This window comes from Chelonoidis abingdonii, chromosome 1, assembly GCF_003597395.2.
Source record: "Chelonoidis abingdonii isolate Lonesome George chromosome 1, CheloAbing_2.0, whole genome shotgun sequence".
In the NCBI taxonomy this organism is placed as follows: domain Eukaryota; kingdom Metazoa; phylum Chordata; order Testudines; family Testudinidae; genus Chelonoidis; species Chelonoidis abingdonii.
Window position 1 is genome coordinate 364,178,613 of NC_133769.1, and position 24,875 is coordinate 364,203,487.

The window sequence follows — 24,875 nt, forward strand, 5'->3', positions numbered from 1 at the left end:
GGTGAGCCTCCTCCAGCGCTTCCGGGTCAGGAGGGGCGTTTCCGGGGCCGAGGGAAGATGGCGGCGACGATGCGGATCCAGAGTGATTGGAACCAGGTGCTGAGGTGGGAGCGGCCCCCTCGCCCCCGAATGACCCCCCTCCCCGCGTGACCCTCCTTAGAGACCTGCCCCCCATTTCCCCCGCCCCAGAGCCCCTCGCTCCCGGGGAGCGCTCGCTCTGCCCCCGGCAGCAACGCTCCCTCCGCCAGAGCCCCCTGCTCCTGGGGGGAGCCATGCCCCGTCTCCCCTGCTCCTTGTGGGGGAGCCCGCCCTGCCCCTAGGAGTGACACCTCTTACGCCAGATCCCCCTCTCCTGCAGGGGCTGTGCCCCTCTCCCCCTCCCCACAGCCCCCCTTTCCTTACTCTCCCTCTGTGCTTTCTGGTTGCCCTGCTCCTTCCCCGGTGCTGCTGGTCCTGCCTTTAACTAACAGGCCCTTTGTGCTTCTCTACAGGAGGAACGAAGGCGAAGCCTGGCTGAGCTGCAGGAGCCCAGGTGAGTGGCGGCTCCCCTGTTTCAGAATCACTCCCCTACCACTGGAAGATACTTCCTGGCCCTGAGTTGAGTAATGCAGTTAACCTGATGCATCATACATGGAGCTGGGGGTCCATATAGGGGTGAAGCACTTTTCCTGCCCATGACAAAGGAAATGTGTGGGTGGTGACACCTCTACCAAGCTCTGTACAACCAGATTTCACCTCTTGCACTGCCCTGCCCTTTGTTCTGTGTTCCTGGAGAGTGGCCCCAAAGGAAGATCGTATACACACCCGGAGTCCTGTGCTGACCCAAGAAAGTCAGAGCTGGGTGTCTGCCTGCACACACAAAGCCCTCCTGCTCTCCTTCCAGGGAGTTGGAGTTGGAGCATGTTTCTGCTGAGCTCTTTAGAATAAATTTTAGAGAGGGAAAAGCCCTGTTACATCAGAGTTTGCAGCCATAGTGTAGTCCTTTTGGTTCATTCAAGGTCAAACTTACAATTAGTCCGTTGAGTCTGTAGTCTAGGTGTGTACCTGGATTTCTCTTCACTGCTTACTTCTCACATAGTGGCATCTGCAAGTAACACTATCTAGTGGACAAAAACAATGTGGAGTCTGGCGGCACCTTAAAGACTAACAGAGTCTTCATGCAGCTGAAGAAGTTGGTTTTTTACCCACGAAAGCTTATGCCCAAATAAATCTGTTAGTCTTTAAAGTGCCACCGAACTCCTCATTGTTTTTGTGGATCCAGACTAACACGGCTACCCCTGATACTTGACCTAGTGGATAATAACTTGACTTCCATTATACCTGCCTTTGTCACCTCTCATCTGGTCTACAGCAGTACAACATACCTGGACATGAAGCCAGGTAGTACAGAAGGCTACAGGACACTTCCTCATCAACATGGGGCACTGCAAGACCATTGCATCTGTCTTCCACTCTTTACGTTTTGTGTCTATAGAATGCAGGATTGAGTACAAGATCTTGGTCTGTATCCTCAAGGTGCTCAAATGGTCTGGGCCTAGGATATCTAAAAGAGGGTAAAGTTCTGGGATGAGGAGAGTGGTCAGCAACTCTGCTTCTTTTACACACAGGAGCTTTCTACCATAAGAGTGAAGCTCATCTGTTTATGGGGCTGTTTTTTCTCAGGGACTGGTCTCAGATTGTGGAATAAAGTCCCCCAGGAACTAAGGACCATCACAAACCTCCCCACCTTCTATTTCAAGTGCAGTACATGCTGCTTTGATCTGCCATCTCTAACATAAACACACAGCAGCATGTATGATTTATAAGTAAAAAGCCCTAATAAACCACAGCCGTGTACAGCACATGCTTCTCTTTCTGGTAAAAGGAAGTGAGAGAGAATGAGCCACGTGTAACAGGTGTTAGTTACATCTGTTAATGTGTTCTGGAGAGTGCTCAGCTGTGAAGGTGATGAGGAGGGTAATATAAGAACTACATTAGAATAGGATCCTTAAGAATCTTTCTCCCTCCCACCCCATGTTCATATTACTCTTCCATGAGCACCCTCCAGTTTGTCAGTATCTTAGTTGGAACATACCCAGAACTGATCATAGTGTTCCAGGTGTGCTCACATTGAGTCTTTATAGAGAACAGCTATTGCCTTATGTGATGCTCCTTCGTTTGCAGCCTGAACTCATAGCCACCTTGTTGCCACACTTGTCTTATTTGCTCTCAGGCTTCACTCTTGCATCTGAGCATTATCTGTTTTGTGGGTTTCTCCCAGTTTTCCAAGGAGAATCCTGTTTTATTTTTTTGCTTGTGTCCAGGCCCTTTTTGTTAGGTCAGTGTTTACACTTGTGTCCAGCTCCTAGTTTAATGTCATCTGCAAACTTCAGACCAAAGGACATGGTTCCTATCCAAGCTAAAGCGAACCAATTTTTCAAGTACCGGTAAGTGTTCTATCAACTGCTTTAGTTAAATTAAAATATATCTACTACATTCTTTTCATGTACTAACTTTGTGATTCAAAAAAGCATTTAAGCTTGTGAATCCCAAACCTTCCTCTCTGCCTGATAGACAGGGTGTATCAATCATGTTCATTAATTTTCTTCCAGATCTATTCAGTGCCTTTGTCCAAATTGAATCTCACTTAGTGATTGAATGTTTAATTAAAAAAAAACCCTCATAAAGGAAGATTAAATTTTGGATCTGAATAGGTGCCTGTCTGTCAATGAAATTGCTGAAAGCTGAGAATAAATACAGGGTTATATTTACATGTGTAGTGTGTAAAATGTTAAATCCATCATTTTCTCTGATCTTTAATATGTCTTTGTACTGCAGGGAAATCTACTTTGTATGGCAGCCTGACATGCCAGGGAGTAGGCTCAGATGGAATTCCAGAGATCTCAGCCTCTGAAGGATTTTTTGTAAATGAAATAACCAAGGTACTCTTATTTCAGTGTATTTGTATGGTTGAAGGGTCAGCAAGTAGCTAGTACTCAAAATGCTACAGTCATTCACTAGTGTGATGCCAGCAATACAATGTGCTCTTCCATGTACTGCGTTATGATCTGAACCTTAGCGTAGAAAGTACTTAACAATTTGTCCTGATTAGACATGGTAACTGCACCAGTTGAATTTAGTTGCACGTGGTGGGTTTTGGACCAGTGTCTTCTAGACATGAAAAGAGGCCATCAGACTTTTTTCATTTAAAATGTTTATTCTTAAAATAGAATCTTAAAAGTGAACGGCCAAGTGCTTTGTCCACTGAAGTGTACTGGCACTTAGCTACTACTGTGAGGAATGTTCTCTAAATATCCTGAAGTTTGGTGGTGTGTGACCAGGCTGTGGATTATATATCTTTTGTGGCTTGATGGATCTTGATCCCTGGCTGTGGTTGCTACTGTCGTCCAGTCAGATTAATCTATATTTGAAGCGTGCATGGAAAGAAAACCATTTGATGAAAATGCAACTTCATGCTTTAATAAGAGTTATTCTTCAGGTTTTCCTATAGACTGAAATCACTTGCACTTTACGCACAAATCGTGATTGTCCTTAAATCAGAGCCTTTTGTATCTTCATATGTCAGCAATTGCTTTGCAAAAGCCACGTAGGTGGTTTATTTGCAATTTTACTGTAAGTATGCATTGGTTAGATACATAACTGCGTAAAAACAAAATCTGGAGGCTTTCTCTTATTTCACTGATCCAGATCCAATGTCCGCTATTGAGAGGTGCTAGTTGAGGATACTCAACACCTTTCATGATCAAGATTCTAAATGTACTAGGTTTACTAATCAAGAAATATTTTTTTTCCACCAGTTCCACAGATTAAGCCAGAAATCTGAAAATCCAGATGTGCTTTTTCTGCTTTTTGTGTCATCAGTGACAAAAATCCACCAACTGGAAGTCAGCTGATGTTTCTGGTGCATAAAGCAGGAAAAAATAGTCATAGTGATTTCCAGACTGGCTCGGTCCAATGGTCTGTCTAGCCCCGTATTTTGTGTCCAACGGTAGCCAGTACTGGCTGTTTCAGAGGAAGGTGCAAGAAACCCTGCTGTAGGCAGTGATGAGGTAAACTGATCATGTCAGGCATGTTCTCCTATAACTGACTTGCCTCTGCAATACTAGTGGAAACAAACATGTTTTTGAGTCAGTAAAATGAGCAGGTAGGAGGTGAAGGGATAGTAAGGATGTATTATTTTTAGGAGATTTACGTGCATGTACAGATGGAAAACAGACATGACTGTAAATGTTATAGTTCTGTACAATTAATTCTAACAACATTGTAATCTTTTCCCCCCCCTCCTTTAGAAAAGCATACTTGTTTCTTGCCCTCATGAAAATGTTTCCACAAAATTTTTGGCACCATACACAAGCTTTTGCAGAATTCATCAAAAAAGCGTAAGTAATCTTGCTGAGTGATTAGAGATGCATGGAGCTGAATGTTAACATTCTTTGTCTGTAATTGTTGCAGACCAGTTAAGCAAATGGAGTGCAATGTGCCTTTGCATAGAAATTTAGCAACAAACTATTCTAATCAGGTTGGAATTAAGTTAGTATTTCTACTTTCTATCTTTAAACTTGATTTCTCTAGTTCATTAGAGGGGTGGTGTATGAAAACAATCCAAAGGAAATTCTGCAGTCCTTTGGGAAGCTTTAAAGAGAGATCCCTTTAGTTACATGGAAGAATAGGGTGCTGTTGCATTTTGCTGCCTTTTGTGTTTTTTGGGTCACCTGTAAATCTAATCTAATTGTAGCTAAATTCCATTCAACAGCCCCAAAAAATACATGAAGCAGCCACATATGATGCAAAGAGGCACTTGGCTTTCTTGGTAAAAGTTTCTGGAATCCTTGGTCCCTGGAATCCTTCTCGAGATCCAATTCTACTGTGACAGCTACAACGAACTGGCCAGCTATAATTAAGAAGAAGAAAAACCCAAAACTTTCCAATGACACAGAACCATCAGATTTTTCACTTTCCCTGTTGTTACATTATTTGAGTTTTGTTGTTTATATTAATGCAGTGTCCATCAAGGCAGGGACCATGTCTTCCTGTACGCTTATTTGTACAGTGCTTCGCACAAAGGGGCTCTGGTCCTAACAGCGGCCTCTGAGTACAACTACAATACCTATAATAGGAAAGTGTTTGCTCTTTGACAACTAGGTGCTTCACCCCTTTGACAGGAGCAGTTCTGTGGATCAGCAGAGTGCCACTGGATCTACTGCAATGATTCATGAAGTAACTACATCAGTGGCACTACATTCATGCTACACAGTGACCATGCTACCCCATATCCCTTCTTTCAATAACTGGGCTCCAAAAAATATCACTTTTGGTCCACTTTCCCATGGAGGCAGCATGGTCTAGTGGTTAAAGGACAAGACTGAATCAGGCAACAAGTATTTGTTTTTTTGACTGGACCACAGTTCATATGTGACCATGGGGAAAGTCACTTCACCTCGGTGCCTTGTTTTGTGTGTTAGTAAAAGAGGAGATAGAGATGCTTTATTTGTTATTCTAGTAGCACTCAGAGACCCCAGTGAGAACGGGCCCAATGTGATAGGTCCTGTACAAACATACGGGGTGACGTGGTACCTACCCAAAATATGGGAAGGATGCTCTTCTCTCACAGTCTCCTCTGGCTGGTTCTTGTTTTCTGTTTTCCTCTATCCTGCACTTTAACTACAGTCTCTGTTCACTCCAGCCTCCCAGCAGGTTCCACCATAAAGGAGAAAAATTGGTGAATTACAGTGGAAATCATTACAACACTAGAGAGTGTGACAGGCTGGGCTAGGGGACTAGTAATGGTATGGAACTCTTCAACTCTAGGTCTCTAATTCAAGTCCAGACCAAGCTTGTCATGGCAAAGCTGCTGAACCGGTGACTGTTTGTCCTAGAGGAAGTGAACTTGACCTTTCTAGTATCCATGGTGTCACCGCTGTACTTAATCCCCTTGTTGGGAGACTCAACAGAGAGGCTAAGGTTGAATGGTTTATGAATATTGAGTTACTTTCACTCTTTAAAATGTACGCTCCTGTTCCGGGGCGAGGCATGAAGGTGGGGCAGTGTGGGCAAGATCACACTACTGCTGCCTGTACTGTGTCTGCTTTGTGGGTAAGCAGAGGACTCCTCACTTTCCTGGGCTTTCAGTCCATGTCCTCGCCCCAGCTTTTGTTCTTTATTTATTTAAACATAATTCTTATTTTTCTGGGATATTTCTACGTTTTCATTTGCTCTTCCCCTCTCCTCTGCTCCCATATGGTACCTGCACCTCCCTGGTCTGCATTCTCTATTTTGGGGAGCTACTCACATTCTTACGTGACGCAGCAAAGCTGAATTTGATCTGGGACTTTCATTTTGGCATTGGAAGGGGGCACATGGGTGGGAAAATCAGTGTTCGATTTGGCTGATTTTATAACTCTACACAAAGCTTACCCAAAGAAACTAAAAAAACGTGTATCCCAAAGGAAACCTGTTCTGCCACAGAAGGGAGAAGAGCAGAAACCTGTCAAGTCTGCGAGGGACTTGGCTATGCAGATCTAATTTACTTGTGAGGTGCTTAGATACTGTGGTAATGGGTGCGATAGAAAATGCTATAGCAGAAGCTGAAAAATAAATGTGCTCTGTGTTTGTAAACATACATCTTGATGCATAGTATGTTTGGGAAAAGTGGCATTTTCACATCTTTACAACTACACCTTTACCCCGGTATAACGCTGTTCTCAGGAGCCAAAAAATCTTACCGTGTTATAGGTGAAACTGCGTTATATTGAACTTGCTTTGATCCGCTGGAGTGTGCAGCCCCCTCCACCCCAGAGCACTGCCTTACTGCGTTATATCCGAATTTGTGTTATATCAGGTCACGTTATATCTGGATAGAGGTATATGTATTGAAAGAAAGTGGGGTTGTGTTAAGAGAGTCAGATTAGTAATGTCAGCTACAGAAGCAGAGGGGAATGGCTTCTCCTGATTTTCATGAATACATAAGTGTCTTCATTATTTCCCAATGTAAATGGTATTGCCTGATGTTTTGTCCCACTGTGCTTTGAATGTTACTGAAGGGGGTGATGGGCTGCAGATTGCTGGCTCTGGAAAACAGACTGAGGGCTTGGCTACACTCACACTTCATAGTGCTGCAACTTTCGCGCTCAGGGGTGTGAAAAAACACTCCCCTGAACGCTGCAAGATGCAGCGCTGTAAAGCGTCAGTGTAATCAGGGCGGCAGTGCTGGGAGCGCGGCTCCCAGCGCTGCACCTGTAAAGGATGTGGTTTACGTTCAGCACTGGGAGAGCTCTCTCCCAGCGCTGCCGCTCTGACCACACTCACACTTCAAAGCGTAGCCATACCCTGAGGTAAGTGTCTATTGTTAGGTAGATGAGTTTCAAGCAGACACAACGTAAGCCACAGTTATCATTTCTACCTCTGCATCTGGGTCTGAGTTAACACGTTACCTCAGCCTGCTTATTGATCCCTTGTTAACATTTTTATTAGTCAAACATTACCGCTTTATCTTTTAGTGTCTGCCTGAGAGTGCTTTGCAATTTCTAATCCTTTCATTACTAGGTAGTGTTTTACTGCTGAGAGGATTGCAATGATCTATGGAGTTATTCTGTTGTCGTCCTACATTGCTGTGATCAGATCATGCTAAATTACTGTCTGTGATTTGACTTGTGCTTTCAGTGAATAGCCCCAGCCAGCAGAGCTCTTACGTGAATTTTAAATAGTTTTAAACACAAAAGCGATCCATAAATTCACATTTTTGTTTAAAATAGGTAATGGAGTACTGCGGATCTGCAGCCATGTCACCCCTAGCTGTGATCTTGCTTGCAGAGCTCATGAGCTAAACAGAGTTTGTCCTGGTTGTTGCTTGGATAGGAAGCCAGGGAAAACGTGGCAAATCATTAGGTGGCATTTTTCATTCTGAGTTGGTATTGAACTTATGTCACTAGATGAGCTTTTATTTTAGATAAGACATAAAACCTGAGTGCTGACCGCTTGTGAGTAGTAAGGATCCCATATCTTTTTCTGTTAGGATGCTGGAGATTAGGCCTTACCCAGAGTTCTAATTTGAGTAATTATGCTCTGTTGTCCTTCAGCTGAAGACTATTCTTAGTTTTGTCCTTAACTGTTCACTGTTGCTACGTCTGTTACCCAGCTGTCACATTCCACCCCAGGAGTAGCTGTACTTTATCCGTGAGTGAAGTGATGTGATTACGCAAGGTGTTACAAAATTACTTCATCCACAGCTAAAATGCAGCCCCCTTCCGATTAGAAGAATCTATTTACCAGATCACGGCAATGATGCACAATATTTTGGGGAAAGACAAATTTGTGCAAGGATATAAGGCAAATGTTTGCTGTTACAAACGGTGGTAAACTGTGTGGGAGTCAGTTTATGTACTTAATGAGGATGAAGACAGGCCCACTAGAATTTAAGGCTGTGGCTGCTGGGTGTCTGAGTATTTCAAACCTGATGTGTGGCAGGTTTGGATCTGTTTTCCTATGGTTGCAAACACTGCTCATGGCACTGGGAGTTAAGCAGAAGAGGCTACACTTAGGTACCATATTGTGTAAGGAAGGGAATATTGTCTAGTAATTAGAGCAAGGGACTGCATCAGGATTCTAGTCTAAGCTCTGCTACTGACTGTGTTATTTTGGGCCAGTTGTGTAATCTCTTTACTTCAATTTCTTATTTGCAAAAAGGGGCTTATTCCTACAGTCTAGAAAAATCCTGGCCCCTGTTCAACCCAGGCTAATCAAAAAACTTGATCTTGCCAACTGAAATGTAAGTATTGCTATCCATACATGCTGCTGACCTGCCCTTCAAAATCCACTCCATCTCCTTGCCCATGCAGAACTCTGAGCTGAGCCAGAGGAAAAAATAGCAAAGTCTCTGCTTGTATTGCCACCAAATTGTAAGAAATTGAGGTGGTTCAAGTCAGATAATCCAGTCGGTCAACATGTCTGAATCCTGGGTTCAGGTGAGGTCATACCAGCAGCTTGTCCTTGAGCGAGAGACACAGAATGTCTGTATTATACACCTTAATCAGGAAACACTCATTTTAGCTACCTGTTCCCTTCTGTCAAGCCCCCTTCCCTCCCAAAAGGGAGGCAACCCATTTTTTTGGTTAGACTAAATGAGAGAGCCAAGACCGTGCTAAACATATTCTTAACATTTATTAATGAGTGCCTGCTAACGTCTGTGAGGCCAATGTCTGTAGAAGGTCTTGAGATCCTCATATGAAAGGTGCTTTGTATGTGGAGAGTATTATCAGACCAGAATCGTTCAGCTATGCATGTGAAGTGATTGACTATGATTGCTCAGGTGCTAGGGTGAAATCTGCATTGTCTGTCTCTAGATAGGTGTTAATACTGAACGCTTTGGTTAGCAGGTCTCCTTCAGTGCAAAATTCCCTTGCGGGAGTGAGCAAAATAAGCATGTGTTTGCAGGGTCACATAAAATGCTCATACTATTCGGTGCTGTCTTTCCAAACAGATAATCTGCATTGATATTTCCAGTGGCGGGGGCCTTGGCGTATCTTCCAGCACCGATGGAACCATGAAAATCTGGCAGGCGGCTAATGGAGAAATAAGAGTAAGAACTTTGGCTCTATCTTTGGGTTCTTCTATGTTTTTTTGGTCTCAGGTTCATATATTCTAGTGTCCTGGCCCTAGCTTTGGCTCCTAACTGTGACTGTGCACTGAGGTCCAGTGTGGTTACGGTGTTGTCCTTTGAGTGAGACTTTAGCATAAATTTCACTTCTGAGGTCAAAGATCTATTAGACTGTGGCATAATCTCCCAAAGGAAGTGATGCGCAGAGGCCACGGTGGTGAGTCCCAATATTAGAACATGGAGGGATAGTTAGAAGTGATGGTAGCTACAGCGCAGTTGTTCACTGGCTGCTTCTGAACTTATCCCACTGTAGAAAATTGATTGTGTTCATGGGGGATTTGACCATGTCCACGATTTAGGTAGAAACACTATGCTTTCCTAATACTGAATAAGTTAATACAGGGTGGCATCAGGGTGATAACAGTGGAACTAGCATACAGTTCTTTGTTTTTCCAGAGACTGTTGGAAGGCCATGTGTATGATGTGAATTGTTGCAGGTTTTTCCCATCGGGCCTTGTGGTTCTGAGTGGGGGAATGGATGCCCAGCTAAAGATCTGGTCAGCAGAAGATGCCAGCTGCGTAGTAACGTTTAAAGGTCACAAAGGAGGTACACAAACTAGCTTTTAAAATGCTTAATTTGCTGTCTGTATAATTACATCACACCAGATGGCTAAAGTTCAAGCATCAGCCTATTAGATTTTTGTGCTGTGCGTTAACATTAGATGCTTCAAGTATCTTCTTCAGACTCCAAGCATTTGTATATAAAATACAGACAAAAATGGCTGCTATTCTAAACACCTGAAGTTGTTCACGTTCCATTTCAGGTTTTGAATCTGTATAACAGGGAAAATAAGGGAGAACAGCACAATAGTCTGCTCGGAGTTGTGAACATGGAGCTAGGGTAGCAGTTTATTCCTCCTCCTGTACAGTTGACAGTCGAACTCCTTGCTGTCCTAAATAGGCTCATATCCCTCATTATATGCATTACACTGAAAATTCCTTCCGTTATAAATGCTTATTCAGCATTAATCAAGACATTCAGATAATAAAGGTTGTACTGCCGTTGCTTCAGATGATATTTTTTCAAATGTCCAGCAATGTTGTAGGTGCCTCATAAAACAAGTAAAGACACTGTTTGTACCTCATAGCATGAAGTCTGTTTGTCATGCTGAATTTAGGGGAGGATCATTACCCAACGAGGGCGGGGAACAGGAATGGCATAAAGCTCTCCCGTCGACATAGTGCTGTGCACACTAGCGCTTATGTTGGTGTAACTTAAGTCACTCAGAGGGCTGGTTTATTCATGCCTCCGAGCGACTTAAGTTAGGCTGACAAAAGCTGTAGGGTACACATAGCCTAAGTGGCATCTGTCTGTCCAAATACTTGAGCAAAATATTAATGCAGTATCTTTCTAGTCTCCAGCCGTGAGCCTAGTGTAATTTTCACTTGATCTTTTTGTGTATTTTTAAAATGTGCAAAAGGCTTTGCAGATGTATTGCAACAGTATTGTAAATTTAATCTGACAGGAAATGTAGCAGAGCTTCAGTGAGAGGAAATCTAGCAGACTTCTGTTGTCTCCAAAATTGACTTCATCCATTATGTGTGTAATTGGATTGCAGCAGTCTCAGCAGCTGCAGTCAGCTAGTATAATTACATTTGGTTTTGTCTGGTTGCAGTTGACTTTGGTTTGAAAAATAGTCCTAGCATTTGAACTTGCTGCCTTTGAACATTGCTTCTGTATGCAGACTGTTAATTAAATATTGTAACTATTCAAATATATCTCTTTAAATGTTAGAAACAACAGTGATATAAAATTGTAAGGGAACATTAATTGTAAGGAAACATGCTTTCCACATTGCTGTATCTGGAATAAACAAGAATCACTAACCTGTCCAAATTCATGATGGGGTTGTCTAGCTCAGGGCCAGATTCAGTTCTGGTGTAAGCAGATGTAACTCCAGTGGGATTTCACCCAAATGACCTATTGCCTGTGAGATTCTGGTGCATGCTTTCCAGATTTTTAAAGCAAGATAGGTGCCTTTTCTAACCTTGCTGTAACTTCCTTGGTTCTACCCTTCTGAGAGGTTTCTTTGCTTTGGTGTAGGTATCCTGGACACAGCCATTGTGGATCGGGGAAGAAATGTCATTTCCAGTTCTAGAGACGGCACTGCCCGCCTCTGGGATTGTGGGAAATCTGCTTGCCTAGGCGTTGTTGCAGATTGTGGTTCTCCTGTGAATGGCATTGCTCTGGGTATTGCTGACAATACAATAAATCTGAGCTCACCTGAAAATGCACCTAGTAAGTAATATATAGAGGTTTTTCTTTTTCCCTTAAAAAGATGTACAGTTCAGACGTGCCATGTGCAGAGTCTAAGGAAAATATGTAACTGCTGTAATGAGAGGGGAATCCTTCATCGCCTGGGCAGCAGTTCCATCCTTAGCGGTCTCATCTGAAAGCATAAAGCCAAGAGGAAGGGAAGCGGGCCATCAGGGTTGATACCTGGAGTCCTGAGAAGCTGAAGAATACAGTCTCTTTTTAGAGGATGATGTAGACTAAAAGGTGTAGCCAATTATTTGACTACACTCCTAGTTCATTCTTAAAAATGTTTGAGACCAAATAACTGAACGTAGCCAAATTTATAGTCTAAAGACAAAGCATCACAGTACGAAGCGAAGCAAACATGCATACCCCCCTGGGAAGCAGTTCTTATCTTGCAACATGATTACCCTATACTTGATGATTACCTGTTCTGTTCCATTCCCTCTGAAGCACCTGGCATTGGCCACTGTCAGAAGACAGGATACTGGGCTAGATGGACCTTTAATCTGACCCAGTATGGGCTTTGTTTACACACAAGCTGTGCTTCAAAGACCGGCATTTCAGCTAATAGTAGTTCTAGTAGGATTTTACAAGTTACTAAAACCCAGCCCACCAGTTCGTAACAGTTGTTGTTTTGTTCTATACTTTTCTTATCTCTGTTCTAGATACTACACTCCAAATTGGTTGAGTGTAGAGAGGCATCCCAGTCTGTGCTAGGAAACACCGTTCATGTATCTTAGCTTTGACAGGCTTCCCATTTTCTAATGCCAAACCTGACTTCAGCTTTGCGAAGTGTAGTGGGATTTCTGACACGGATTAACTGAACTGTAGGGAGAGCATAATACGTTTAGTTAAATAAATGTTGGGAAATTATTTGTGTGTGTGTATATATATCTGTAACGTGTATTATATTCATACTATGTGCATAATACTCGTTAATGTGGTGTATATTACATCTAACATTAATGTATTGCCTAAAATTAGCCGGAGGTTCCGTTGGCTCTAGGATCTGTGTGATAATTGGTCCATCCTGCCATTTTTGGTGTTTAGGGGTATGCTGGTGCTCCACAGAGGGGAGTTTTGCCATGGGTTTCAGCAGGAGTAAGATTAGGCCCTATATAATTGAGGCCATTGGAAATGAGTATTTTGTCTGTTGGTACATGAATCTCCTTGCTTTTCCCTCCCTAGTTAAAAGGGTGTTTTCTTCCCCTTTCCCACCCCAAAAGCATCAGACATTTTGCCAAACCAAGTACTGGTCTCAACCTCAAAGGGACCTTCTGGATTTCCATGTAGAAAGAGGTATATCCTGTGAGTGTCTGGTAGAGATTTTGGCACCATCAGTATAAGCCTCTCCAATTCTGTTGCCAAGATGCCGTGCAATACTGCCAGTGATGTTAACAATTAGAATTTTAACAGGTGAACGAGAAATTGGGACAGAAGGGAAAATCCTACTGTTGGCTCGGGAAGACAAAAAGCTCCAAGGTGTGGGATTACAGAGCAGGCAGCCGGTAAGGATCTCATGAGACACGTTCTTTACTGTCCATTTAAAACCTCTTGGCACCTTTTGACCTATAAGACGAAATGTTAACAAGCATTTGGAACTCATTAAATGTCTGTTTGCAATAGCTTTTTCTCCTGACTTCATAACATACAGGTGTGCAATGCACCAGTTAAATATTGGAGCATGTATATGGGGCGTGTGATGCATTGAAACCAATGCAACAATTACACATTGAAATGAGGATATGTAACAAATTCATAGATTCTAGGACTGGAAGGGACCTCGAGCCGTCAAGTCCAGTCCCCTGCCCTCATGGCAGGACCAAATACTGTCTAGACCATCCCTGATGGACATTTATCTAACCTACTCTTAAATCTCTCCAGAGATGGAAATTCCACAACCTCCCTAGGCAATTTATTCCAGTGTTTAACTACCCTGACACTTAGGAACTTTTTCCTAATGTCCAACCTAAATCTCCCTTGCTGCAGTTTAAACCCATTGCTTCTTGCTCTATCCTTAGAGGCTAAGGTGAACAAGTTTTCTCCCTCCTCCTGATGATACCCTTTTAGATACCTGAAAACTGCTATCATGTCCCCTCTCAGTCTTCTCTTTTCCAAACTAAATAAACCCAATTCTTTCAGCCTTCTTCATAGGTCATGTTCTCAAGACCTTTAATCATTCTTGTTGCTATTCTCTGGACCCTCTCCAATTTCTCCACATCTTTCCATTCAGTCTGTAATCATTTCTGTTTCTAAAGGAAATTAAATGCAAACGCTGCTTGTAGAAGTTTGTGATTTTTTTTTTAACTACAAAACTCAGAAAATGTGGCTATTACACATCCCTGTAAATTAAGGGACAAATTTAACACTAAAGGGTCAGAGGTGTGGTAGCAGTTATAACTTTGCATTTCCTCCCTTCATGTGTTGTGTTCTAGATTTTAATGCAGAGGTTCAAAATGGTCTTTTTATCGTGTCTAATCCCAAAATGCTTTGCAAATTATGCATTCGGCACTGTTGAAATACAGCCTTCTCCAGGGGGGTGGTATCACTGACACAGTATAAAAGTGGAAAGGCAGGGGTGTGGAATTTTTGCCAGGATCCCAAGGGCACACCCTAGTTTTACAAAAAGCACAATGGAATTCTTAATGTCCACACACATTTTCCCTTGGATTTTAAGGCTTCCACTTTCAGCTGCCTGGTGATGTTTGGTTTTATGTTGTAATACTAGAAAAATGCCTTAATAGCTTAAGAAAGAGAAACATGGGTACAATCTCTCTAAAAACTGTTGTTCTATTTGAAAGCCCAGTGTAAAATCAGCCTAGCATAATCTTGTTAATTTGCATCCATCTCTTACGTTTCCTTAAAAAAAAAATAAAAAAAAAATCCTTCATAGAAGGGTTATGTTGTTTTTAAAAATTCATTGAGAGAATGTATTTGATCTGACTCCCACCCTCCATGCAATCTGTATGAGATCACTCCAAGCGATGGCTGCTTCTCTGGTCAGCAACAACAGATTTGTAGTGCGTCTCAGTTTTACAATAATGTCGGGCTGCCCCAAAATGTCCTTCACTAGAGCCGCCTTATTGAGCACCTGTGCCATCTTACCAGATGGAGACCTGTGGTCTACCAACCAGTACCTTCTGCCTTCCTGTCAACTTTGTGTGGTCTGGTCTAACCAGCTGGGAGCCTGGGATTCTCTCTCACTTAGAGCAGCCCAGCTGGAGTAGGAATGGGAAGTGTGCAGTAATGGCATACCAGGGCCTATGACAGAGCCTCAAGAAGGAGTGGAGGGGGAGCCTAAAGCGTGCTTGTGCCAGAAGCTTGACATACCAGTAATGAGAAGCAATTGGAAGTAGCTGTGCAAGACTTCTTCATAATAGCTCCATCTACAGAGTGAACAAATAATATCTCCCTTAATGAACTCAGTAGTTATAATCCCAACTTTAACTCTTCTTTCCAAGGGTTTAAACAGTGGCCTCTGGATGTCAGAATATATCCATAAACCAATTACTGCTGCCTCAGAGCAAACACTGTCTTAACAGCTCCTCTAGTTGTGTCTAGTGACTGGTATGTTAATGTAAGCAGCAAAGGGCTAAAATACCAGTGTACCCCATAAAGCATCAAGAATGGGTTTATAAGGTCTGATGATATTATTTGGCTTTAAATACTTGTTCTCTTATACACCAGTGACAGTAATTTGAGGCAGTGGATCCTATGCACAAAGTATTAAGACTGGTAGTGATGATCTTGTACAAGTACAGTTGGTTCCTTTCTTGTATAGTATCTCCTGTACATGCTTTTCCAAAACATGGGCCAGATTTAAATCCTCTTATAAAATGTAAATAGAGGACAGAGACTGAAGAGGTAGAAACACGGGAGAACCATCTGAGTTTGGAAAAGTAATGGAGAGAGCAAACGCTGCATTGGAGAAGACTTTTCCACCAGCTGTAACACAGTTGTGCCTGAAACAGAGGAAGGTTGCTGCAAGATTAGCAGGGGCAGGAGTGAGATTTCTAGGCCCTGCAGGGAAGGCTGGAGGAAGACCATGGAGGGTATTATATGCCCAGTATTGTCCCTGCTGTCTCTGTATGATGTGCTGCCTTATCTTTCCAAGGGAACCTCAGCAATATTAACTACATATATTGCCAATGCTAGTATGACAGGATCATTCCTGGAGGCTTTCTTTGCATTATTCCCTCTGGATGTCTTGGGATGGAGCAAAGAGCTGTTAGCCCCATGTTGCATCTGACAGGTTGCATATAATTGTCTGTGATAACTCCTAGAAGTGACCGTATCCATGACTTCCCAAATTTATCACTCACTCCCTTTTCCCTGGGATTCCTGTTAAGAATAAAGCTGCCGGGTTTTGTCTTTCACTCTACCTGTGAATAAACTGATATTTAAAGTCTTCTCTCCTTTCATTCCCAGGTGTTTCTCTTTGTTGGATCCGATGCATTTAACTGCTGTACCTTCCTCTCAAGCATCTATCTTCTAGCAGGGACTCAGGATGGAAATATATATCAGCTGGATGTGAGAAATACAAAGTGAGTGGCAAGCGTGGTGGAGTGTTTAAAGCAGTGAATTCAGTGTTGGTGAAAGAAGCTAAATTGACAGCCGTGGTGACTGAAGAGCAGGTACAGCACAAGTGTCAGTAGTGCAGATATCCCTGGGATGCTGGCTCCTATAGTTAGCCACAGACTGGGCGTATCAGCGTCAGTTACAGTTCAGTCTTTTTCTTAGTGCCCTATCTCTGTGCTTCAGGCCGGATCTCTCACTTCTAGCAGGAGTCCCTTCAGAGCAACTCAGTTTTTCGGGCCTATTCAGCCCTTGGCATCTCTGCCGAGATGACCAATGAGGATGCCACTTGTGTTTGTGGTGGTTTTGTTGTAGACTCTTCCACTAGGAATTGGACTGAGACTACAATGTGGATTCATTTTATATAGACTGCCGAGATACCGAAGAATGGAATTTGCCTTGCTTTACGTAAATTTTGGTTTTATGCTGAGTGTGCGCCCCTCCAAAGCTTTGGATACTCTTGAAGTACGCTTAAAATCACAATAATGTAGGAGTTAAATATAAAACTGTTCAAAGCAGCAGCACGTCTTTCATCACATCATTTTGTCGGCTGTCATACAACCAGTGCAGCTTTAAAAGCCTTCCACCAGACAGAAGTCCCATCCCCCACTGTCTCTGACAATGAGCTTAATTCTTTAGGCCTTAGATATAACACGCCTTATAAATGGTGCATGCTGCTTGTAATATGATTCTCCCGTGCCAATTTAGCATTTTTGAATTGATCTGCCCACTGCCAAGTATTTCCTTTTTCTGAAAGCTCTTAGTCAAGCTTGTACATATAGTGCAGTGATTAACTTTGTTTATATTGGTGCCAAATGCACGTTCCAATTGGGAGGTTGTCAAGATGGTACCTTCGGATGAAGACATGACAGAATTTAGCATTTCATGTCTGAAAAATTCCTTTTCTGTTATTGGAAAGTCTCCAAGCTTTCATCTATTTAATTAAGGATAATCTCTTTAAATTCTGTTCAGAGGGAATCCTGGTGCATGCCTACAAACTAACTAACTAGCATTTAGATTCCTTTATATCTTCTAGAATTCTTCTGGAGGAATCATTGCCCTGATCTAGCCACTGAAGGATAAAATATTGAGCTTTGCAGAGTGGATGTGTCTCTAACTTTCTGGTTTTATCCCTTGTCCATGGTGACTAAACACCAGCTTTCCAATCTCACTCTGTATAATTCATGTGACCCTAATGGTTGTCTGATATGTCTTTAATCACTTTCTTCTCTGTTCTGTTTGTTTGTTCTTTATTATGTTGCATATGGGAGCTGTCTTGACAGTTGGGCCTATAACTTTTTGCCTGTTTGGGAATTAACCATAAAAAATAGGTCAAGTTATCTTAGTAAAGAATGTTATAAACAGGTGCAAGAAAACCAGACACACAAACTGAATTAGTCCAATAAAAAAGCCTACTGATATAGCTCAAGGACTGTGTTGAAGTCAGGTTTGTAAACAAAAAAAATGTGGATCCTCAAATTAATGAACCAAAAATGGTGTGTCAGAAACTAGGCCTAATTGATAGACAAAATGAGGGGTTGGGCTGTTCCACCCACCACTCCCTTTCTGGATGTTTGAAGAAAGAGAAACTGTTTTGGGGAAAAGAGAGAACAGAGGCTACTGAAGCAAGCTTCACCATCATGGCTGCCACCATCTCTTGGGGCCCTGGGTCTTTGTCATGCTAACCCTGAGAGAGGTCCTGATCAGACTGAGCCAGAGAGAGGGACCCAGATGACTATCACTATCGCCATCAGCTCCAGCTGAATCCCAGATATCACGTGGGATAAAACGGGATCAGAGTTTAACACTTCCAGCCCATCTCAACTGAAGTCTCTTTTCGCCAAAGGACAGTTATTGCCATCTTTGATATCATCTAAGAGACTGTCAGACACAAGGAGTTTTCCTTCTAAAAACTCTTTCCAGCTAAGGAGGAAGGGAACAAGCGATGTTGTTCAAATCAGTCGTATTTAATACTTTACCTTTCAAATGCTTTGACTGTGTTTTTCGTTCTTTTCTTTGTCTTTAATAAGAGGGTAAAAGGATATTTAATGGTGTGTTTGCCCTGGTACTAAGAAGGCCGAGGTCTATACCGAACCTTGTTTAACACTGTTTAGTGTTAAACAGTGACCAGGTTATGTTAAAAACTTTGGTCCATATATTCCATCTAAATTAATACAAAAGTGTCGTCCTTGATTATAATATTATGACCTTGTTTTTGCTGGTTTTTCTAGGGCTCCAGTTCAGATCATTCATAGATCAGGAGCACCAGTGCTTTGTCTGCTCCCTTATAGAGATGGATTTATTGCCAGCCAAGGTAATACAAACTACTGAGGCAACAGTGTTTACTTTGCAGTGTGGTTACCTTAATCGTTATCCTCGTAAGACACTTTTTTGCACATTTCTCTGGAGTGTGTGGACACAGCAGTTTCTGCTTGCGGTCCCCTGAAGCGGAGAAGAACTGTGTTAAAGGCATTTTATAAAACAAGGGCCTGATTCTCCACTGCCTTGCTCCTCATGGAGTCTTTTATGGCTCTGCAAAATGGGTGTGTAATGCTACTGTTTCCCACCCACTTTGCAGAGGTATAGATCTATACCAGGCTGTTCAGAAGCAGGCCCCCAGTGAATTAGGAGTATGTGATGAATATGTTCTGACCAAAGACCAGAGCTTTTAGATTGTATCTATTTCTTGACGTGTTTCCAGTCTGCTGCTGGAGAGGAACTTCCAAAGGGCTAGCTGGAGCTGCTCTTGTCTCTCCTCTTGGATATGTTCACATCCCTCCATATGATCACCTGGCATCTCACTGTGATCATGCAGCTCTGCTTTCTCTGTGAATTCCTGGGTTGTGGTGCAGGGTGATAGCCGGCTGTCCAAGTGACATTTTGGGGTACGTCTACACAGGAGCTGGAGATGTAATTTGCTGGTCGAAGAGAGATACCTGCACTAGCTTACTAGAAATAGGAGTGTAGCCGCAGAGGTGCGAGCGGTGGGATCATAATCAGATGGCTAATCCCTCCTGCTGTTCGCATCCCCATAGCTATGCTTCTGTTTTTAGTGCACTAGCTCGATCAGAGCTAGCATGGACATATCTGCTCGAGCTGGAAATTACACCGTTGGAGAACATGTCCACAGCACGTGTATGACAAGTGACATAATGGGAACAATGTTAATCAGTGTTTCATTAACTTTCTAACATTTCATGTTCTTCTGTCATCGTTCCCCATTGGTCTCCCAAAACAACTGACTTTTCCATGAGGTACTCCAATCTTCTGAGGGTCTGTCTGGACAAACTGCCAGCCCACAACCCCTATTCAAAGGACTCTGTTGGTTTTGTGTAACAAGTGCAGTTCTTCATTCTTATGATTTAAAGCAATGATTGGGCTGTGATACAAAATGGTTCCTGTATATGCCAATCTGCATCAGTTTGTAGTTGTGAGAATGTCCATCTTGCAAGCAGTTCTATGTTCCTTATCTGTTTTTTATCTAGGTGATGGAACCTGCTTTATTATTCAGCAAGATCTTGATCACGTAATTGACCTCACAGAAGCAGACTGTGACCCTGTATACAAGGTAATGGCTAAGTCTACTTACTATTGGCTGAGTACCAACGAGGGGGAGTAAAGGTGCCACTCTGCAATGGTTGCCATTGTCTGGTGATTTGGTAATCAGCAGAGCTGGCACCTTTTTTGGGAAGTGAATTTTTAAATTTACTTTTGTATTTTAATAATAACGTTTTACAAAAACACATCCTCATGTCATCTGTTTGAGGAACAGTAATGTAATTTCTTCTCTCAGATGGGGAAACCGAGGCAGAGAGGTTAAGTAACTTGTCCATTGTCAGAGAGAGCTCTGATTAGAACTCAGGGGCTCCCACCTCAGCATTCAGGCCTGTCTATTTTAAAGGGCAATTCTGTTTAGAAAAGGGACTGTAAAAATGGCACAGTTCTTACCCAACTGAGCTGCCCACTGCATATTCCAAACCACATCTGTTGATTTCAGAAATCAGAGTAAGTTTTTGCTACTCTTTATTCCCATAAACCCTGCAGAGTCAACGCAGCTCTGGCGGAGAGCACTGGATTAGGATCCAGCGCCATACAGCCACAGTGTTGAGGATGATACTTAGTGCTTCTTGTAACCAGGTTCCAGTTGCAAAGTAGGGCTGTCAAATAATTAAAATATTAGTTGCTCGATTATCGCACTGTTAAGCAATAATAGGATACCATTTATTTAAGTATTTTTGGATGTTTTTCTACATTTTCAAATATATTGATTTCAATTACAACACAGAATACAAAGTGTACAGTGCTCACTTTATATTTATTTTTGACTACAGATATTTGCACTGTAAAAAAACCAAAAGAAATAGTATTTCATTCACTTAATACAAGTAGTGTAGTGCAATCTCTATCATGAAAGTTGAACTTACAAATGTAGAATTACGTACAAAAAAATAACTGCATTAAAAATAAAACAATGTAAAACTGTAGAGCTTCCAAGTCCACTCAGTCCTACTTCTTGTTCAGCCAATCGCTAAGAAAAAACAATAATGCTGCCCGCTTCTTCTTCAGAGTGTCACCTGAAAGTGAGAACAGGTGTTCGCATGGCACTGTTGTAGCCAGCGTTGCAAGATATTTACATGCCAGATGCACTAAAGATTCATATGTCCTTCATGCTTCAACCACCATTCCAGAGGACGTGTCCATGCTGATGACGGGTTCTCCTCGATAACAATACAAATCAGTGCGGACTGACGCACGTTCATTTTAATCATCTGAGTCAGATGCTACCAGCAGAAGGTTGATTTTCTTTTTGGTGGTTTGGGTTCTGCAGTTTCCACATCAGTGTTGCTCTTTTAAGACTTCTGAAAGCATGCTCCACACCTTGTCCCTCTCAGATTTTGGAAGGCACTTCAGATTCTTAAATCTTGGGTTGAGTGCTGTAGCCATCTTTAGAAATCTCACATTGATACCTTCTTTGCATTTTATCAGATCTGCAGCGAAAGTGTTCTTAAAATGAACATGTGCTGAATCATCATCTGAGACTGCTATAACATAAAATATATGGCAGAATGCAGGTAAAATAGAGCCGGAAACTTACAATTCTTCTGCAAGGAGTTCAGTCACAAATTTAATTAATGCATTTATTTTTTTAACCAGTGCCATCAGAATGGAAGCATATCCTCTAGAATGGTGGGCGAAGCATGAAGGGGCATATTAATGTTTTTCATATCTAGCGCGTAAACACCTTGTATTGCTGGCTACAAAAGTCCCATGTGAATACCTGTTCTCAGTTTCTGGTGACATTGTAAGTAAGAAGCAGGCAGCACTATCTCCTATAAACATAAACAAACTAGTTTGTCTTAGCAATTGGCTGAACAAGAAGTAGGACTGAGTGGACTTGTAAGCTGTAAAGTTTTGCATTGTTTTATTTTTGAGTGCAGTTATGTAACAAAAAAATCTACATTTGTAATTTGCACTTTCACAACAGAAATTGCATTACAGTACTTCTGTGAGGTGAATTAAAAAATACTGTTATCATTTTTATAGTGAAAATATTTGTAATAAAAATACTATAAAGTGAGCAGTGTACATTTTGTATTCTGTGTAGTAACTGAAATCAATATATTTGAAAATGTATAAAAGCATCCAAAATATTTAATAAATTTCAATTGGTATTGTGTTTAACAGTGCGATTAAAACTCTGATTTAATCACAATTTTTAAAATCACGATTAATTTTTTGAGTTAATCGCATGAGTTAACTGTGATTAATTTACAGCCCTATTGCAAAGTCATATCTTGCCATCTGTTCCAACAGTATACCCCACTGAAGGCAGCATAGGCCAGCATACCCCAGGGCAGAGTTTGGCCTGCACGCTTTTAACTGATGGTGATCTAGGAGCAAAAGAAATCCATCTTTTCTGTCAGATCAAACCTCCCCAAAAAACCTTGTTTCTAAAAGTTGTTGCTGAATGACTATAAAGCTTTTAGCTGTCTCATTATAGACCCCAAGTGCTGTTACACAGTCATCTTTATAATGGCATATCTGAAGGAAAATGGACATACCTGCTGGACCAAGAAACCTCTTCCCTCTTCCTCCAGTTTGCCTTCAGGGAGAGTGCTGCATTTTCAGCTAAGCCAGCGTTCTATGGCTAGCTTAGGAGCTAATACTTATTCCGAAGTGATTTCTTTCCTTCCTATCTCAGAAAATAAAATTCAAATGTTCCCATTTCTCTTCAGACTCTTGCTGAATTCAGTATCTACTATAATGTAGCATTTGGGGAAGTTCATGAGCTTCTGTCAGTAGCAAACTACCCTGTCCATGGTGGTACCTGTAGGATTTCCAATTGTTAACACGGAGATACTAGTGTAAGCAGATCCTCTTCAGAATATCCTAATGATCATGCCATTGTAATCCTTTGTGGACATCATGGGGCATTACCCTTCCAAGAATCTCTGGCATCACCTTGAAGTCCTAACAATCAAGGGAGAGGTTAAAGGCCATTCACTGTATATTTATATTGCAGTAGCTCATAGAGATTCCAGTCAGGAATCAGGGCCCCATTGTGCTGAATGCTATCCAAACAGCTGAGGGAGGAGAAGAGGGAAGGGAGAAGTCCCTGCTTAATATGGGTATGTTTCTGTTGTGAGTTGTCAAGCAGCCCCAGCTGGTCTTTCACCTTGCCAGTGGCCAATTATTGTGATTTGTAGGCCTCATGGGAGAGGGGCATTTAAGGATGGATTTAAGAGGATGGGAGTTTTTCGCCACCCATCTGGGGTTGCATAGGAGAAAGCACTAAAGCACTTGTGAGAAAAGCAGATGAGGAGGATGATCATGTAAGAGGTTTTCTTTTTAAATAATATTTTCATTTCCCTCTTCTAGGTAGCTACATGGGAGAAACAAATCTATACATGCTGCAGAGATGGGATGGTGAGGAGATACCAGCTTTCTGACCTCTGACCATTTGTGGTGTGTGGAAAAGAGATGAACTAAGAAACAAGGCTAAAGTCTAGCTAGGTTAGAACCTAGGCCATGTAGCATTTCCAAATAAAAGCAATGCTACCTTTCTAGGACTGTACAGTATATATGAAGTGTGTATATATAAGCTTTGAGAACATTGTTGTGATAAAATCTAAGAACAAGGCTGTACATAGAATTCTTGATCTTGTGCTGCTTATTACAACCAAAGTTTAGACCATTCTGTTGCATTAACATCTTCTATAAGCTGTTTACTGGAAGACCCTTTGTATCTGCAATATATGTACGGAACTGTTTTCAACATTCAGTGAACAATTTTGGTATTTCTAACAAGACCATGATCTTGGGGCTGGAGAGATGAGATCTGGAGGTGACCATACTGCAGAATTGATTGAAATAAAGGGATTGACTTTTGATGACCCCTTTTCTAGAGAAGTTTGTGCATTTTCAAGACAGTTAATTTAAAAGCAAAACGACTGTGTCCATGTCACATTCAACACCTCATAACCTTTCTTGTGACTCTGTTCTACAATAAAAAGTATGATTTTGTGAATGTAGTGAGCAGCTGTGATTTGATCAAACTGAAATCTCAAATTTAGTCAGAGCTCCACTTGAGTGAAATACATATGTTCTTGTGCAGTTTAAAAATATATCCAGTTGTAGTTGTAGCCATTGTAGTGAAGGCCACATTAAAATTCCACCAGTTTTTGTTAAATCAGTAATTATGTAGCTCTTATAGTATGGTGAAAAGCATCTTTTTGTCATAGGATTTCAAATAATAGTGGCAGACTGCCATTTTCATCTTAAATGTTAAGTCTAAGGGACAAATGTTCAGTCCTGTCAACTCTGATCTACCTCCACAGTTTGTGTGCCAGTGTCTGTAAATTCCTGTTCTATCACATGGTATCAAAGAGGGAATAGTGGGCTAAGATTCAGGAACTCCAGAGATCTAATGCAGCACTTCCACTGACTCACTGTGTGACCTTGGGCAAATCACTTTTAATCTCCCTATGCCTGGTTTCCCCATTTGTAAAAGGGAGTGATACATAGCTACCTTATAACCAGTCAAAATTGTCATAGAATTTTTAGCCCACATACAAAATCTGCTTTCCCACCTTCTACTTCTCTTGAAAAACTGCTAAAAAACCCCACCAGACCCAGTAGAATTTTTGATGGCCGAGTTAATGTGTAAAGTACTCAGAAGACAAGTAACCATTTACTCTTAAACAACTAACAGGGTGCATGCGGTAGTGTCAGTGAGCACTTAAGAATATAGGATTATTTTATCAGAATGCAACAAAGCCCCATCCAATCCAGTGCGCCTGTAAGATTTTTGTCCTCCCTCCCTGTCACTGATATATGTGAAAATGAAATACCATCATGCCCCAATACTGCTAATGTGCATGATGGCAC

General features: G+C 41.8%; 1 protein-coding gene across 1 annotated transcript; it reads left to right on the forward strand.

Moving 5' to 3' along the window:
- The first annotated feature begins 2 nt into the window (after positions 1-2).
- PAAF1 (proteasomal ATPase associated factor 1) lies at positions 3-24,015 on the forward strand. The gene is made up of 12 exons (XM_032781127.2): positions 3-104; positions 492-532; positions 2,818-2,921; positions 4,290-4,379; positions 9,476-9,574; positions 10,049-10,199; positions 11,697-11,891; positions 13,329-13,420; positions 16,341-16,456; positions 18,719-18,801; positions 19,973-20,055; positions 23,367-24,015. Exons 1-12 carry the CDS (start codon positions 58-60, stop codon positions 23,442-23,444), a joined length of 1,179 nt encoding a protein of 392 aa, XP_032637018.1. The 5' UTR covers positions 3-57; the 3' UTR covers positions 23,445-24,015.
- Positions 24,016-24,875: the final 860 nt, after the last annotated feature.